The sequence below is a fragment of the Euleptes europaea genome, chromosome 7 (assembly GCF_029931775.1).
Source record: "Euleptes europaea isolate rEulEur1 chromosome 7, rEulEur1.hap1, whole genome shotgun sequence".
Lineage (NCBI taxonomy): Eukaryota > Metazoa > Chordata > Lepidosauria > Squamata > Sphaerodactylidae > Euleptes > Euleptes europaea.
In genome coordinates, this window is record NC_079318.1 from 63,363,155 (window position 1) to 63,381,667 (window position 18,513).

An 18,513-nucleotide genomic window follows, 5' to 3' on the forward strand; every position below is an offset into this window, starting at 1 on the left:
ATCTACATCCTTTTTGAAGTGAGGCCTCCAGAACTGCATATGGTATTCCAGGTGTGGCCTGAACAATGAGGTGTACCACGGGATTATTACATCTTGTAATTTGACATCCAAGTTGAAGACTGTGATTGTCAGTCTACATGCCAGGAGAAGAGGTCATGTAAAACTGACCATTGATTAGGTTCATATTTTGTAACATCTGGATGCAGCTGTAGAGGAATGGACCAGGAAAAACTCAGAAGTGGTATACATAATTGCATCTATAATGTTTTAATGAGACTATCTCGAGGTGATGGCAGATAGTTGTTTCGGAAAGAACGTACCTATCAAAGTATGCATTTCTAAGTATGCATTCACTAAGCAGTAGCTGCTTAGATTGCTGCACCTATCAGGATTGTTCAGTTAGCCAGCTCTGTGTTGTAGACCCACAGGAAGGGCAGCAGGGAAGCAGTCTTCTGTGTTTCAGTGACTCGGGGGGTTGACATTACCTAGGCATCATACTGAAAGGAGTGGTGAGAAACCTGTGCTTCTGCCTCCAATAGTTTATGGCCCCATTGTGCACACACAACCATTGTGTAGGTCTGTCACTAGACACTTGTTTGTGTTCAACCCCAACAGCTTCTATATGCTGCACGATCTTCAAGCAACCTTTTAATGATTAATATAGCTAGGAATTGACAGTCAGATGGCTTTGTGTGTAAACCGTACAAGCTTAGGCGTTCACAAGGAATTGCAATGTATGTAGGAACAATCTAGAGATTCCCCTCCAGGATTCTGTAAGCTCTCAAGAGCTTGAGAAAGCTAACTTCCCCATCTTTTTTTCCCCTTGAACTGTTTCTCAGTGTTCTGTGTTCCTAGAACATATTCAGTTCTCATCAGGCTTTTGATGGCTGGATAGGTATGTTCTTTTGACTAATTTAAAAATTTACTTTTTTACCTACCTGTGGAGTTCCCTGAGTATGTAGATGCCCCTACCTTGTCTGTGGGTGGGTGTGTTTTGCGGCTTTTTGTTCATATAGGGGCCAACCATTTTACTGCTAGATATGCTTATCAATTCTGTCGCTTCAACAGTGGCTTTATGAAGCTGGTTGTAACTGGCACTGAATGTGTATTAAGACTGGTCAGGCTAGGCCTCTAACAAATCAACCACTGTACTATGTTAACAAAGCCTTAGAAATATAATATCAATCTGCAAGGCTTATGAACATAAAGAAATATAAGGAATTGAAAGGGTTCCTAATCGCATCACATGCTTGACCTGGCAACTATGCAAATGCTGTTCGAAATTTCAAACCTGTAAGTTAAATCACATGGAAACACTCTACAGAAGTTGCAACTTAGTTAAATACTACACTAGCTCCCTTTAGACTGCTGGAAGTAAAAATATATATAGCCATCCCATGTCTTGAATGCTAGTAGGACCAAACCATACTAACTGTACAGCTACCAAGTCAGTGCTAGCTGTTGCCTCTTCATGACCCAGTATTGCATAACTTTGAACACCTTTTCCTATATGAATCCTTAAGATGGTTGGAGATAATTACTGTGGATACTGAGATGTGCGCTGCAAGTTCAGTGCCTGCACATGGAAGACTGTGATGTTGTTCTCTTTCTGAAATGAGTGCAAGTGTTATGACAAAATACGTAGGGAAATAGGAGCCCACAAGTCCTAACTTCTCATTGTGCCTATACATATATTGATGAGTGAACAACCCTGATGTTTTATAGTGTGTATGGATCAAGCCCCATTTGTGCAGTGGATATATTTTCAGGAAGAACACATGATGAGACATTCTCTAACTAAGGCCATCATCAACAGAGCAGTCCTATGCAGACCTCCAGTGGGAGATGATGACTTGATTTTACAGATTGCATATTTAATACAAGCATTTGTAACAAATCCTTGAGGACTGGAATGGCCTGGGTGAAAGAGTACAGGCAAAACTTTATTTCACAATTCTTAACTTCATCAATAGTTATTTGAACTTTAAATGAGTGTAACCAGATGTCCAGCTCTCGGAAGGTTTAGATATATAGTAGAGTAAAGTGAGTGTTTCATGATCATCCCAATTCTAATGTATTGGAGGCCATCAAAATTGAAACTTCACATTTGAATTAAATATGCAATTATTAGTACAAGAACCACACATACTCCTGTAAAATTGCCTAGAAGAGCCACTAATCTTCTAAATATGTAACTTCTTACAGAATTCATCCCTTTGGATAGGAGGAAACCATGATCCCCTGACTGGGTTTACATGGAGAGGAGGATGTGAGAGAGAGACAACTGGAATACAGATTTGGAGTGAAGTGTTTGTAATTGACAAGCCCGATGGCACAAAGGTAAACCTTAATGCGTTACTATGTTTTATTTATGTTTATAGTCTGCCTTTCCCACTAAGATTCAAGGCGGGTTACATATTATGTCAGTATGATCTATAGGTTGAGGAAACATAATAAATAATGCAAAAGAACTAGGATTTCAGAAATCTGAAACCAGGCATAAGTATTACACATGGCATATTAAACAATGCACAAAATGGTATAGCGTAAGCAGAAATATAATGCAGTGAAAGCAAGATAAAACATGCATCAACAGATACTACATATTAGTAGTATAGTCCACAGTCCTGACTCTATTGAAACGTCTTCCTGAATTATTCTGTTATAGTGTAGCCCTGGTCATTTATAAAAATGCTCTCCTGAACAATTCTGTTTTGCATAGTATGTAGAAAGCCAAGAGTGTGAGCTTTCTTGACCTATTCAGGCAGGCTTCCATAGGGTGAGTGCCGCTACAGAGAATCCATGCATGACCCAGCACACTTTGAATCTCTTCAGTAGTTAATAACTTTTTAAATGGCTAGCTTCCAGCCTCTTGACAATTGCTGTCATAGAAAAACAGTGCTAATGCTAGTACTTGTATCAGTGTAGCTTGTAGAACTCAGAAAGTTCTATATTGATTTTTGTAACTTGGGAACCTTCTTCTTTGAGGCTTTTATAAAACAGAAATCTTCATTAGCAGTGTATATATAGTGTTCACTTTAATTTTCTCAATTGAAGACCCATGTAAACAAAAATATACCTTGCATTCCAGATACTGAATAGGGATCTAAAGACCTCATATCTATCTGGATAAAAAGGAAGAATCCTTCTTAGTAGCCTAAGATTCTGAAGACCCCAGTCTCCCCTCCCTCCCTCCCAAAACCCCATGGAGATGAGATCAAAGCACTAAGATAATTGGAGTTGGCTATTTGAAGGCCAGAGGATATTTGCGACAAAGTTGCTCAATCTGCAGTTGGCATCTGAAGTTGCAAAGTAACCAGTTAACTCTGGATACTTGATGAGACTGGTATAAGGTATTGTCAGTAATTCCCAAGAAAATGTAGGCAATAAGGCTGACTGCTCTCCCATTTAAGCAGATGGTCTTCCAAATATTGTCTTGATCTGTAAGGCCTGGATATAACTCTCTGGCTTGCCTACCTGTCTTGGATTCTATATACCTATGGCAGTTCTTAATATACTGTTAGTCTAACGATTGTAGTTAGAAGTTCCCTTCCCTTTATCTACAGTGTTCTAGGCTCAAAATCCTAACGATTCATAGTATGCATGCACACCTACTGGGTTCAACATCATACATTTCCCACTGTCTTTGGCTGTAACCATGTAAATACCTGCTGGTGTGTAATCAGCCATTTCTTTTACCTATCCCTCTGGCTTTGGCAGCCTTCAGCTGACTTGGCTCTTGAATGGTTTGGTTCATGACTGAGTGGTGGGAGGGGACCAGCACATTAAAAAAACGTTGCTCTATAGCAACGTGTCTTTTGACCCACTGCATACTTGGGTAGGCAGGAGTTAAATTCTTACCAGTAAGAAGCTGTGTTTTAGTCTGGACCATGATCTATAGCAGTGGTTCCCAAACTGTGCTCCATGGAGCACTTAGTGCTCTGCGAAACATCTCCTAGTGCTCTGTGAAGAGATTGGAAAGAAAAATATTACTGTCTTTCGGTTTAGTATATGGGAAGAAAAATACTACTGTCATTCAGTAGTATATAGGTGCTAGGTGAAAATTAGTGCTCTGTGACGAATTTCTCTCCGGAAGAGTGCTCCATGACTCAAAAAGTTTGGGAACCCCTGATCTATAGGAACAAGTCTACTGTTTCATTTTTCTTATGTGTATATGATGAGGAAACTTAAGTACTGTAATCACACAGTAATCTTTACAGTAAAATTTGTTGTGTTATAACAGCAGTCCATTGATTTACTTATTAGCGCTTACTAAGACTATATTGGATTATATCCTACCAATTCATTCCACCAGCACAAAAACTTCCTCTTTCTGAAAAGGCACCTGCATTAACAGGAGGCTTTTTGAGAGGAGCATGCCAGTGGAACAGACTGTAGGAGCCAACACAAGATGAACCTATGGCGTTAACACATAATTGAGTTTTGTGAGTTGGTGCATATATCGGTAGCTTTTACTTCACTGTTCTGATCAGAGCATATTCCCAGGCTCTTGAGAGTAGATTGTGTTGTTTTGTTTTTCCTTATTCTTAACTTCTCTATAGACTTCTGGTAAAGCATGATCTAGACAGCTGTATAAGTACTTTTCCTTAATTCAGTTGCCACCAGAAATCAAGGGAGTTCAATAAGCTTAATGAGAACAAATTTCAGTTTATTATACCTTTTTACAAACCTGTTTTCTAGGTTGCTGTATTACTAATGGATACCCAAGGTGCCTTTGATAGCCAGTCAACTATCAAAGATTGTGCAACTGTATTTGCTCTGAGCACCATGACAAGTTCAGTCCAGGTAAGCTTAGCTATTCTAAGAGGTGGCAGTCCTTAAGTTGCCTTCCCAAGGACTGCTGCTTCAGAATGCATCTTTGGCTTGCAATCAGATAGGCAAAACACATGTTCAGTGTGCTTAGTTTGTTTTTTCTGTGGTTCTGGTAAATTGTCTGGCTTTCTGCAGCATTGTTAAGAGGACATAACAGAAACCTTTAAGGACCACCTCATATAGGGCTCATCTGATGTGTGAGGGAGATTAGGAGCCTTTGAGTTACAATATACAATATATAATGTTAGCCTTGCTTAGATCAAGCACTAGTCATGGGCTAGTTGTGCTAAAATCTGGATGCGCACCCAAACATTTGAAAATAATGCAATTAAAACGGATTATACTTATATTTGATTGTATCTGACACAACTTGAGAGGGCTTAGTAGCCAGCTGAAACTTGTACTTGCCAGCTGTGTTGCCCCCCCCCCCCGCAGACGATTGTAAAGGTCTTGTTTCTGCTTTTAAACAGAGATTTGGAGGCTCTTGTACAGTCTGAAACTTGGAAGGAGCTTGCCCCTTCTGTGGCTCTGCACCCAGCATTAGGCTGTGACGTGACAGTGGGTGTAGCAGTTGCTGTTCCTTCTGATGAGGCCGAGGCTGCTGCTGTAACTGCTGGAGCCTCTGTGGGTTCTGGGTTGGCTTGTTGTGGCTGTTGCCAAAGCAATGAGTGCAGCTTAGGTATCTGTTACAGTTTTATCCCACCTCTCGTCCAAGGAGCTCATGGCACGAACAAGGCTCTCCCCTCTTTCTTTTATCCTTGCAGCAGTCCTGTGCATTAGATTAGTCTGAGAGAGTTACTTGTCCATGGCAAATTTCATAGCAGAGTAGGGGTTTGAACAAGTGTCTCCCTAATCCTAGTTCAGCATTAACCACAGCACTTCATTGGCTCTTGGTGGAAACCCTTCCCTATGCTGCTCCTTTCTTCCTCCTCACAGGCTTCTCATAGTATTGAGAAAGGAGTGGGGAAGCAGAGTGGGAGCCCCTGCTGCTACCAGCCCAACTTTATTTCCACCAGCATTGCCCTGTTGCCATGTCAAGATGCGCAAGGAAGTGGTTAACAGGGTGCTTGCTGCTGCTGAGGGATGTGCAGAACACTAACGTATGCCTTACGTTTCTGATCCAGCAAATACAGAACAGTCTTAGATGGTTCTTGTAGGTTATCCGGGCTGTGTAACCGTGGTCTTGGAAGTTACACAGCCCGGATAACCTACAAGAACCAATGAACTCTGACCGTGAAAGCCTTCGACAATATTTAGTCTTAGATGGATTGGGGTAACACTCTTGCATACTAACTGTTCTCCTAAAGGGATGTTTCCACTTTTGTTGCCAGATGTTCTCTCTGGAATTTGATGCAGGGGGATCTAATCCAAGGGGACCTATTCAGTAATTGACTTAGTGCCACCTCACCCAGTGTGTGTTGCATAACCCAACATGTTTTGTAGGTATACAACTTATCACAGAACATCCAAGAAGATGACCTTCAGCATTTGCAGGTAAATGTTTCTGGTATGCATATCTAGCATTCTGTTAAGCAGTTTGGATGAAGAATTCAGATTAAAGTTCTGTGTTGGCATTTAACAGGTCACATAGGTTGGATCAAACCCCTTTCTCCATTGAGCACAAGCAGAAAGTGTTCCTCATGTATGGGGAGTGGGTGATATTTCCTTTCATAGGCAGCCTCTTCTGCTTGCTTTTGGGAAGGAGGCTTGAGGTTTTAACAATAGCTAAGTGACCCACTTGATCACTAAGGGCACACATTCTTAGCTAATTGTCTTATAACTTCAAACACCATACAAGGTTATCTACACTTGAAATGTCTTCTTCAAATATATAAAAACTGTTAGTTCAATCTTGCTACTATTTATCTTAACAAAGTCTATTAAAAATAGTGGTTATGTTTTTATCTTGTTGTAAACCGCCATGACCCCTGCTTTGGCAGGGGGAGGGTGGCATATAAATAAAATACTGCTACTACTGCCATACTCAGAATGCTTCTGCGCCTGGACCTTAACACATCTAATATCTATTGATATTACTATTTCATTTCTTGTCCCTCTCCAAGGCTATTCTATTCTAGGTCTCTAAATTTCCATTTTGGCATACTTCACTGAGAAGCCAGGCTAACTATTTCTGTGCACAGAGACATATTTTATGACTTTTTTTTTGTAAAGCCCACCAATTGCTTCCTTACTCAAGGGCACTATGGTACTTGCCGTTATCTCCCTTTTCCTAATAAGTCCTAACCTTTCAGGATTGGCAGGAAAAAATTACTACCTACCAGATACCTGGAAGAGGAGCCGCTTCTGCTAGTGAACCAGGCAGTGACCGTAGAGGTGGCACAGGGGAAGGGAGGAGGCAGCAGGGAGGGTGACTCTTTCCACATATGGTATAATATCAAATGCTAATAGGTATAACCTAAATTATCCTTAGTTTCTGCGTAGTAGGCATTGAGGTTGAACGGGAGCATGAACTTTTAATTGAGAGCAGTAATTTGACATCAGAATTATGAAAAATTTAATTTGAATCTGCTTTAAATGCAGCACTGCTGTTGGAGAGTTGTAGACATGATAAGGAGAAAGTTGTCTTAAATTGCTGCAGCCGTATGGAGGCCTAGAAAAACTCAGTTTTCACTTTATATTAACCAGGTATCTAACTTATTGAGCAAGTAATTGAAATTCAGCGCTAAGCTACTTTCGTATCGAAGATGAATACATTTTTATGCTGCTTGTTTGTTTTTATGCTGCTTGTTCTCTGAATGGTGTTCTTAATGGTTTCATTTAATAGTTGTTCACAGAGTACGGAAGGCTAGCTATGGAAGAAATTTACCAAAAGCCATTTCAGGTAATACTGTGCTTCCTGCTACAGTTGGTACTTACAATTTTTTTTATTGAACATATTGGGATAGTAACATGGTACAGTAGAACCAGATAAGCATTAAATATAGAATGTGTGAACTTCCAATTAGTATATGAGGTGGCTTGTCATCTTTCTTTTGCAGAGTGTGCATCAGGGAGCCATGACTTGCCCTTGCTCCCTGACTCTTGTTTCTGTGGCATTTATGTGGTTAAAAACAAAGTAGTCCACTTCAGATATAGATTAAGCATTTTTTAGACATTCTTAAACAGTTACTGTTAATAGATTAAGCCAGTTCTAATTGACCAATAGGTTGTAACCCAGAGCTGTCTTTATTTTTGGGTCCAAGATTTGCCATCCGTACCCATATAACTAAATGTACTTAATGCTATGTTAGTATAGAATCCTTTTGGAATTGAATTTGAGTCTATATTTGCATTCATTTTTTTCAGGCTAGTCGTATATGGGGGATTAGAATTGATTTATCGGAACTAATAATATCTGGAACTATTACCAACAGTATTTTTTTTCAGTGGTTAATAATTTTATTTCTGTGTATATCCCATATAGACACTAATGTTCTTAATTAGAGATTGGAGCTATCCTTATGAACATCCATATGGCTTAGAAGGAGGAAAACAGTTTCTAGAAAAGAGGTTGCAGGTAAGCTACATTCTGTGATTAATCCATATTGCTGGCTACATATGGAAGAATGCATCAGATGTCTTGGTAGAAAAGTTTCATTGAAAGGGCCTAAAAATTGTTTGGATTAAGTTATAAAGACTTCTAATAATGGCTTAAATTTTAAAATGATATCTGGTATACTAAACTGTGGTTCCAATAGAATCTGTAGACTCTTTGCTTTCATTTTCTGAAAAGCGTGTTGCCTCTTAGGTAAAGCTACATCAGCATGAAGAGCTCCAGAATGTAAGGAGGCATATTCACTCGTGTTTCAGTAATCTTGGCTGTTTCCTGTTACCGCATCCTGGTCTTAAAGTTGCAACTAATCCAGGTTTTGATGGGCGGCTAAATGGTAGGAGGTTTTCTATTAGTGGCTTTGTTATATCACTGTCCTAGGTTTGCAGAAACTATAGTAAAATGTGAGTGCACTGGAAGTAGTGAAAGATGACAGACTTAAGCATACACAATTCTATAATACTGTGCAGATCTCTTGATGGGAGGGACTGGATGCTTTTTGTGGGGGACAGAGCGTGTTCCTCCTACTGAAGAATATTTGAGCATTCTAGTCAGATAAAATTGATATACTAAAATAGCAGATGTGTAATGATTTGGTATTGAATATGCATATGCTAGACTCTAAACAATGAAGCTTCTCTCCTTAAATAGTTATTAAGCCAGTTATTTAAAAGTTCACTTGCCTTTAGTCTAGTCATTAAATGCTGCAGAGAGTTTGAGCACGCTGGCTGCACTAGAACTCTGCCCCATTAGTAAAAAGCCTGTGGCAGTGTCTTCACCTACTTTGAAAACTGGAAGTTGCCTTAATTGGTTTCATATTTGTGATACGTAACTATTTAATATCTTAAACATCCGCTCCATGCATTCTCCAGGAAGGCTTATCAGTCATTGGTTAAATTTTTGCTCAGTTCTGTTCTCAGAACAGAAACCTGGCCAAGTACCCATCATCAGGTACTGGTGTTAAATGACTGAATCTTTTTGTGAACACTTGTGCCTGACAAACTTAGGTCCAAACATATGCAGCATTTTAATGAATTGATACAGCAAAGGATGATTTCACTTTCTCTAGATGCCTCTAGAAGGATAATCTGTCCCTATAATTTGGTATTTGTATGGTGTTACCTTTTATTTGTGGATATCTATTTTGAGTTGACATATTTCAAATGTTAAACTTCTTTACTGAACCTGAAGAGGAGATTCCTGTTAACTGCAAAAAAAACATTGCAACTCCTGTTCTGTGACTAATTCCGATAGACATTGATGAAGACTTTAAGAAAGAGCTGCAGAATCTGGTTCCATTGCTGCTTGCCCCTGAAAATCTGGTAGAAAAAGAGATCAGTGGCTCGAAGGTGACTTGTAGAGACCTTGTGCAATATTTTAAGGTAGGCAAATAACTTGTGGTCGTTGATCAAAGATGTTCTTTAGAAGACCTGAAGCAGGGATCACTGTTGTAAGACTCCTGTGGCTTATGACCCAGAGCCCTGTTGTGTGACCAAGGCCCATTAAGATCAATGAGACTTCATAGTGCACAATTTGATATATTACTTCCAGGCTATTCAAACGCAAGACAATTTTTTTCCAGAGTTTTAGCTTTATGCTGTTTTGTTCTTATAACTCTCCTGTTGCCATTGAGTTCAGTAGGGCTTAGAATCTAGTAAATATGCCTATGATGGTAGCCTTACAAGTGCCATCCTAAGCAGAGTTGCATCTTTCTAAATCCATTGAAGTCAGCGGTCTTTAGAAGGGTGTAACTCGGTTTAAGATGGTATTGTATTTGTGGTATAGCCATTAAAATTAGATGTTTTATGCAACATCTTCCCAACAGGCAGAAAGGGGAGGGGTTGTAAGTGAAGAGGTAGAAATTACCTTGCCTTGGTTCCTTATATGTAAAACACAACTATTGGTGAATAGAAGCTCTTTTATGAACCATGTCAAACAGGACTTAGTGCTGTAAGAAGTATAGCTTTAATCCTAGTAAAACCACTGCTAATCATCATGCTTCCCTACAGTATTGTGCTCATTCAGTGAATGTAGGGATTATAGAATATAATCCCTCCACATTGCTAAAAACCGTAACATGTAATAGTAGTGAGACTTGTCTGATGCATTCAAAGTTGGTCTTAATCCAGTCAACTATTTTTAATTGCATCTTAGTTTAAACAAACTTGGATTTGTGTTGTAAAATTACTGCTGTTTACGGTCAAATAAAAGTAGACAATAAAATATCAAATTTTGTTTTCAGGCTTATATTAAAATCTATCAAGGAGAGGAACTACCTCACCCTAAATCAATGCTCCAAGTAAGTCTTTTGATACACTTCTTTTTAGTGCCACAAGACACCAAGAGTTGCTGGTGGTGCCTGTTAAAGCTAACTTTAATTCATATGTTGTCAAAAAAATGTCAAGACTTGAGAGCTGCTTTCAGAACAGCTGCTGTCAACCTTGGGCTAAAGACAGGGTTGTGAAAAAGAGTAAATTGGATGTTTGCTTCTTTCCTCTTCCCTCTGTAATTCTCTGTGCCCTTCCAATAGCTGATGCTGGAGATTGGGGGTGGGGGACTTTCCCCAACTGTGTACAGTGTGATACAGAGGACTGCAGCAATAATGGGGAATTGGCAGAACACCCCCGCCCCGTTGCATTACCCAAGAATGAGAGGAACTTTCTACCACTTCCTTCCTTCTGGCTGCAGCTCCCTGACCACACTATCTACTATCCCAAAAGGCCCTGATCTCCAGCTGTAGCTTTATGAGGTGGTACAGAGAGCAGACGAAGGAAGGGGAAGGCAGCTAGAATCCTTTTTGTGACCTTGCTCTTCAAGGAAGTATTGAATCACACCACTAGTTGTAAAACATTTGCATTGGAAACAACTGGTGTGACCTTCTCCTTGCTATATGTACATTTTTATGTTTGGCTTCAATTTTTAAGCAGCAATTTTCAATAGTACATACTATCTGTGGCACTCTGTTTTACCAGTCACTAATGTTCCTTGAGGGTCTGCTGGAGTCCAAGAGTCCCTTCTTATGTACTTGACAAATTCACATGAACCTTTCTTATACTGAATCAGACCATCTGTCCTCCCCAGTTAGTATGGACTGTTCAGACTGGCAATGGCACTCCAGGGTCTCAGGCAGACGTTTTCCCCATTACCTACTGCCTGGTCCTTTACTGGAGATGCTGGGAATTGAACCTGGGACCTTCTGCATGCTAAGCAGATGCTCTTCTATTGAGCCACAGCTCCGTTCAACCCTATGGTGCCCCAACCAAGTTTCAATTCTACTCTGTAGGAGATGGAAGTCTTTGGTGCACCTAAATGCCTTACCTTCCTTGCAAGACTCTAGATGGTATCTTATGATATCCTACTCTGATAGAGTATGTGACTGCTGTGCAGGTAGTGTAGATACTTTGTATGGCTTGACTTTTGAATGCAACTATTTTACTGAGGCTAGAAATCTTAATTTTTCTTTTCCTTCAAAATACTGATCAAGTGGAGACATTACCTCTTTTATTAGAAGATAATAGATCTATCACTCTTTCAGTTGCAAAATTTTATGCCCTTTGATTTTCGCAGCTGTTCACATGTGGTCTGGTTTTTTAATATTTTAGTAACCTGCTTAAAACTAATAAGTTAAGAAGCAGTATGAGGTAGAGTTTTTTCCAGTTAGCTGGAAGTCTTTCTCCCCACCCAGTCAACTGCCCTTAGCTATTAAATGAGAGATGCGAGACACTGAAACCTGAGACTTGATTACTGCAGAGTATTGAGTATAGCTGCCTTTGAAGTCTGTTTGAAAACCTCACTACAGAATGCAGCAGTAAGTTTGCAGATATTCTTATGCAGAGGTACATCTCGCTAGCCTTGAAGGGAGTTGCACTATCTGAATTTATTTCCAAGCACCGCCAAAGTACTGGTCCTTGTTGTTTAAATCCCTAAGTCAACTGAAACCAGTCTCTCCTATACAAATATTTAAGATGGTGTTAATAGGCCCTGCAGATTGTTTCTCAATTTACTGAGGTAGGTGGCCACAAGGGGCAGTGAATGTTGGCAATCCATTTGTGGAATACTTTCCCTTCTGCTGGATACCTGGTGCCTTCCTTAAGTTCTCAGGTGCCAGGAACAAGCATTTTCATTCTCCTCAGCTTTTAGTGGTTCTGTATGTGTGACTGGTGTTCCTGTCTGTTCTTGTATTGAGTTTTATTGCTGCTGCACTTTATTAAAAATCTACTGCTAAATGAATTGTATTAAAATTAACTGCTGCTGTATTCTGGTATTGCTAGCTCATGGTTTTTTTGTTGTGTATTAGCTGTGAAATCTTTATAGTTAGAGGCAGTATATACATGATTTTTACCAAGTATGTATCGCTGAGCAAAAATAGAAAGTAGGCAGAGCACTTAAAATAGTTCACAAATATTGGGAAGTGGCTCTTTCCTTTTTTCTTTAAATACTTTTTTTGGAGATTATTCTGGAGCGCCATAGCCTAAAAATCTGTTTTCAGTGTTGGATAGCCTGAAAATCTGATACTATGCAGTAGGTTTCTTCAGTTAAACAATGCAAAATTTTAGAAGTATAAAAATTATTGTTAGTGTGAACAGATAGCATTCACACTTTTTAAAGTTGTGTGCTGTGCTTGGTTTTTTAAGGCAACAGCAGAAGCCAACAACCTTGCTGCGGTAGCTGGAGCAAAAGATACTTACAACAAAGGAATGGAACAGGTATGGTATTTGATACCATTGAGGGTTGTGAATTGGCTGCGGGTTCTGTGTTTCTGGCCTTATTCAAAGTTATTTGCAGAAACAGACATGTACTGGGGAAATATGTTGGCTCAGACCCACAAACAAAACAATATTTATTATAGAATAAATTTCCTTGGAAAGATGGCAGAAGCAAACCGTGTAGAATGTAGTACAGTAAAAGCTTTATTGGACTTGGGGGAATAGAAGTGGTCTGTTAACCAAATGTGCAAGATACTTAAGCTTATTGCTCTGTCCTACTCCCCTCCCCCATGGAGCCATCCTATATAGCAGGCAGACAAGCAGGACAGCTGCCTGGGAGCCTTCTGGCAGAGCTGGCTCGTAATAGCTTGAAGCAGGTTGATAGGAAAGGAGGCGCTCAAGGACGATGTCATCTGGCAGCCCTAGCTACGAAAAGCCCAGCAATAGCTGAAAGGATCAAACTGGTCAGCTGAAGAGGCTGGCTTGGGGATGTGTACGTCCAGAGATGTAGGGTTTTGGCAGCTGAGCAGGGAGGAATGTGCCCTCTAGGTAATACCAGTTAACTTAGTGTTCTGGATAATCCAAATGCTGGATAACAAAGCTTTTACTGTAACATCACGTCAAACCTCATCGTATTTGATCGGCATTACCTTGTATTTAAACTTCATAAAACATAATTGGCAGCTTCAAACTTGTCTTCAAACTCTGATTTGAAGGGTTCTATGATTGATCTCTGCAGACATAATAATGAATCATAGGTAGGGATGGCTGGGATGGAGGGGAGGCCAGGGGAGTCTCAGAACAAGAATGAAGAGACTGGGGTGGGAGTGTATGATCCTGCAGCTTGGCCCCTAATTATGGTTAACAATTATGTCTGCAGATTGCTAAATGTAAAGGTGAGGTAAAACACGTGCGTGCCCCCAATCGCCCTTGCTCAATATTTAATTGTTCTGATGTGTCATAATCAGCCGTCATTCTGAAACTGCTCGCTCGCATAGCTGCTGTGCCTCATTCACCATCAGAAAGAGCTTTCAAATGGCCTGAGGCCCTCCCGGGATCAGCTCCAGTAGCACCTTATCAGCAGGGACTTCCACAGCATTAAAGTTGTAAATGCCAGGTCTGCAGTGCCAGTTCCATTATGTCTGTATGCGAAGGTAGGGGGGGGGAAACCTCTAGAAAGGTGACAGTTTAGCTTTATGTAAACTAATTGGTTAATTCTGTTCATTTGAACAGGTTTGTGGTGGAGATAAGCCTTACATTGCACCTGTGGACCTTCAACGAAAGCACCAAGAACTTAAACAGGTTGCTTTAAAACAGTTCCGTTCTGTGAAAAAGATGGGAGGTGAGGAGTTCTGCCACCGTTACCAGGACCAGCTTGAAGAAGAACTTGATGACATCTATGCAAACTTTGTGAAGCACAATGATGGCAAAAACATCTTCTATGCTGCTCGCACCCCTGCCACACTCTTTGCCGTCATGTTTGCCATGTACATAATCTCAGGACTGACTGGCTTCCTTGGCATGATCTCCATAGCGACCCTGTGTAATCTTGTGATGGGGTTAGCTCTTGTGTCCCTTTGTACTTGGGCATATGTTAAATACTCTGGGGAATTCAGAGAAGTTGGAACACTCATTGATCAACTTGCTGAAGTATTATGGGAACAGGTTGGTATGTCTAGGTTTACTTTTTTTTGAAGGAACTTGCCAGCTTATCTACTTAATTGCTGTTGGGCAAAAAAAAAATGGTCTAGCTGCCCTTTCTACAGGAGTGTAGCACAATTCCAAGCTGCAGTAGAAAGGAACCTAGAGAAAATAGCCTTGAAATCACTCCAGGATATCTTCCAGTATCTCAATGGCTAATTCATACACGCACTTTCCCAAAAACTACAGAAGGCAGAGGAATTCAGATAAGTAAGTCTCCAGAGAAAAGTAGTAGAGGTTTAGTATCTTAAAGGTAAGTATGAATTGTCAAAGAAGGGGGTGTCTTCAGAGCTGTGTCTTTTGACCCATCTGACTGGTCAGCCGTAATGCTGAATGGAAAGTTCAAGGGAGAAGCTTAAGATGAGTACATGTGGGAGGATGAACTTTAGGTGAGATTATAGATCTTGTAAAGATGAACAAAACTTTGTTTAGAATTTACAAAATTGTTAATTTGTTTAGTACGTAAATGTCTAAGTGAGAACTGAAAGATACTACTGTATGTGTGGTGCTGGGGGACATAGTCAGTTAGTAATTCATCACCAATTTATGCATGCCGTTCTACGACGGGCATCCTAGCTTTTTGGTTTTATACCAACCTGGCATTGCAGGTCTTTGTTGATTAGAGCTTGCTGTCCTAATTAGAAACTTCGTTCATTCAGGCTCTGCTACATCAGTGATGTGTCTTTAAGATGCTCATGTTGCTCATTACTGAGATTTTGAGCAAGTATAGACAATGGAAATGTTCACCTGAACTAAAGATGGAAGATGCCTTGGGTTCCAGGCACACACTCTAAGATGCCCTTCAGTATATATCAACATGTTCTTTGATTGGAAAACTTGTCTTTAATGCATATCTGTGCATCATTAAGGGGAACCACCGCCTCTAAGACTTAGTCTAGACTTGTGCACTCCTCTCTGGTGAGTCAAGTCTTCTATTATTGTTAGGTCCCACGCAGCTAAAAAAATTCCTTGCCGCCTGCTGGCAGTCTGGAATCTGGCAGCCCAGAATATTCACATATGTGTCACTTTTAGCAGAATATTGTTATCTCTTTAAGTTAAACAATTTGATGTTACATAGCTTATGATCTGCTGAACATAACTAGGAACTTTTCTCCATGTCTGAATCTTGGGACAACATCATAGGTACAGACATTTCTGTCCACATGCTTTCTGACAAAAGGTCCTATGTTAGATAATTCCTAAAGTAACAGTGTGACATAGGTCTGCAGCTAATTTTTATTAGTAACAGACATTCAGGGCTTTTTCAGCCAGATGGAATTGATTGACGCTTTGTATGCCATTAACTCAAGATATTGTCCCATGCTGAATTGTGTACAACTTCAGTATAATGAATCTCCATTGTGAGTACAAAAACTTCATTTTCAAAGGTAGCAAGGTTTAATTGACTGGTTCCTAGACCCAGTCTAAACAGTGAATTCTGAATATGAGAATGAGGGAAGGATCAATGCTTGTTCTCCGAGACATCCAAACTTGGAGAGTGGTAAATGTAAGGGATTATTCCTAGCTGCCTGAAGAACAGTTCCTCTATGGCTAAGCCTTCTGTCTTTAACTGCCCATCTCAATTTGCTGTTTAAAAATCAGATGAGGCTTCTCAGTTGGCAAGCTGTCTTGTTCCAATTTCAGCCTTCAAAGTAAATACTCTTCCCTGTTACCTAATTCACCTTTTTGCTTAGCTACTAACCTGCCCTAAATCTTGCTTCCTGTTTTTCTTTCTTCCTGCTTCAGAGGAGTCCCAAGAAGGTGAGAATATCAGTGGAGAAGGTCTTAGCTTTCACAACTCCTTTATTTTCTGCTCTCTTGCCAGCTCCTCTTTCTAACAACTTGCTTCGTGTTTTAGGTGTGTTCCAAACTCTTTGAAGTTGTTAGACGTCGAATGGCTCGCCGTGCTCTTACCTCAGCGCAGCGGCAGCAACTCTCCTCCAACAATAACAAGAAGAAAAATTAGCCAGTATCTTTACTTTTTCTTTCTGTATTGGAAGTGTGAACACTTCACTCTTATAGGACAGTAAGCAGGACCATCTGGGCCAGTTTGCATAAATGCTATAAACATACCAGGTTGATGCTGCATTATAGGGTATGAAATTGCACCTGACATTCTTGGAGTTATAAAGTGATTTGAAATTCAGGCAAATACTGCATAGGAGTAAACCACTTTAATACTCAGATTATTAACTTTATGCAGGTAGCAGTCAAAGTCCATTACTTAATTTTGTTATGTTACACATTTGAGTGCATTTCATATTATAGTATTTAAATTGTTCCTTTATTTACCTCATTTTATTTTACTGTTTCAAAAGATTTGATTTTTGGGGGGTCACTTTATTTTTTTTATTTTTTGCATTTCTCATACTACAGGTGATAAAACCTCTTGGGGATAATTTGATTGAGGATACCATGAGACAATCGGTTACAAACTCTCTCAAAGCAGGCCTGACTGAACAGATGTCTCAGCATGCCAGGTTAAAGACAGATTGACAGTTCATCTCCATCTCATCTGCCTGCCCATCTTAGACTTGCTTGCTGTACCATGAGAACTCAATAAACCAAAGTTTACATTCTACTGTAAAGAAGTAGTTTAGTCTGACTGGCTTCCCAGCTTGCTGCTGTCATCTTGTGGGAGGGGATGTGGGAGGAACGTATGTTGGCTTTTAACACTTTCTCCTTGGTTTTGTTTCTAAGATGTAACCTAGTGCCATTTTCTCCTTGGTTTTGTTTCTAAGATGCAACCTAGTGCCATGGAGATGGGAAAGAGGAGTTTTAACTGATACTAGTGTACTGTGTGCCCAGGGGAGGTGGTGTAGCCTCTGACTTATGGAAACATATTCACTGTAAAGGGTATTTCAGGGAAGTTATTATCAAGCTTACACAAGGAAATCTTTTACCAGAATGTAATGTAGCCACAATGTCCCATTGAACATTTTAACTCTGAACACTTGGAAGCAGTTTAACATGGATCCAGCTGAAGCTGTCAGCTGTGAAATCATGTTTGAGCCACTATATTTAGCTATTCCTTGCTTTACTGCCTTTTTTTACCAGTATTACCTAAATGCATGTGAATCATTCTCCATAAATTACATTTTAGAGGTAATAACTATAACCAAGGAAGCTGTTTTCAAGTGTACATTTGTCTTGCCTTTCAAATTTGGAGACCTTGTCCTACAGGAAATGCATATCAAACAAAGCTGTCTTTTTCTGCAGTCTTAGCCTTCATGTATATACAATATGCCATTAATATTACTGGGGGGAGAAGATCCATCCAAAAACAAAGACCGTTGCCTACAGCTACAAAGCAATGAGTTAGGATTGTCTGTACAGTGGGTCAAGTTATTTTTTAAGAAACCACAGGGCATGTATAAAATATAAATATATAAATAAAATTTTGTATCAAAGTTTTGTAGTTTATGGCAAAACCTGGTTCTGTGATAGGCTAAGTACGGTCCCTGTAAAGGAATGTTTGTGGTTCATGTAAATGTGTGAATGCATCAGAACAATTTGGAGTTTTTTGATATATTTGTGATATTTACCTGCCTCAAGCACTGCAATCTCACCCCATGGGAAATCAGTGGGAATGTTTGTTGTGAAACTTTTGTCTTTGGTTGCATTTTAAAGTTATTTCCTGTAATTTATTTTCCAGTACATGATTAAAATTGTGTATATATGAAATTCAACTCAAGGTGGTTCTTTAGAACAAGGCTGTAATTC

At 39.8% G+C, this 18,513-nt stretch overlaps 1 protein-coding gene across 5 annotated transcripts in view; it reads left to right on the plus strand.

Annotated features, from left to right (window-relative positions):
* Positions 1-17,497, plus strand: part of ATL2 (atlastin GTPase 2) — a 31,590-nt gene extending 14,093 nt beyond the window's left edge. The window contains exons 3-15 of one of the 5 annotated variants that reach the window (XR_008933404.1): positions 2,206-2,340; positions 4,702-4,806; positions 6,277-6,327; positions 7,619-7,675; positions 8,258-8,350; positions 8,582-8,720; positions 9,638-9,765; positions 10,626-10,682; positions 13,018-13,089; positions 14,323-14,754; positions 16,537-16,551; positions 16,649-16,885; positions 17,167-17,268. Coding sequence is in view for 4 of the 5 variants with exons in the window: in XM_056852434.1 (XP_056708412.1) it covers positions 2,206-2,340; positions 4,702-4,806; positions 6,277-6,327; positions 7,619-7,675; positions 8,258-8,350; positions 8,582-8,720; positions 9,638-9,765; positions 10,626-10,682; positions 13,018-13,089; positions 14,323-14,754; positions 16,537-16,551; positions 17,167-17,286 (1,404 nt within the window). In the remaining variant the exon portion in view is untranslated. The other 4 variants (XM_056852436.1, XM_056852434.1, XM_056852435.1 and 1 more) reach the window with 4 other exon arrangements.
* Positions 17,498-18,513: the final 1,016 nt, after the last annotated feature.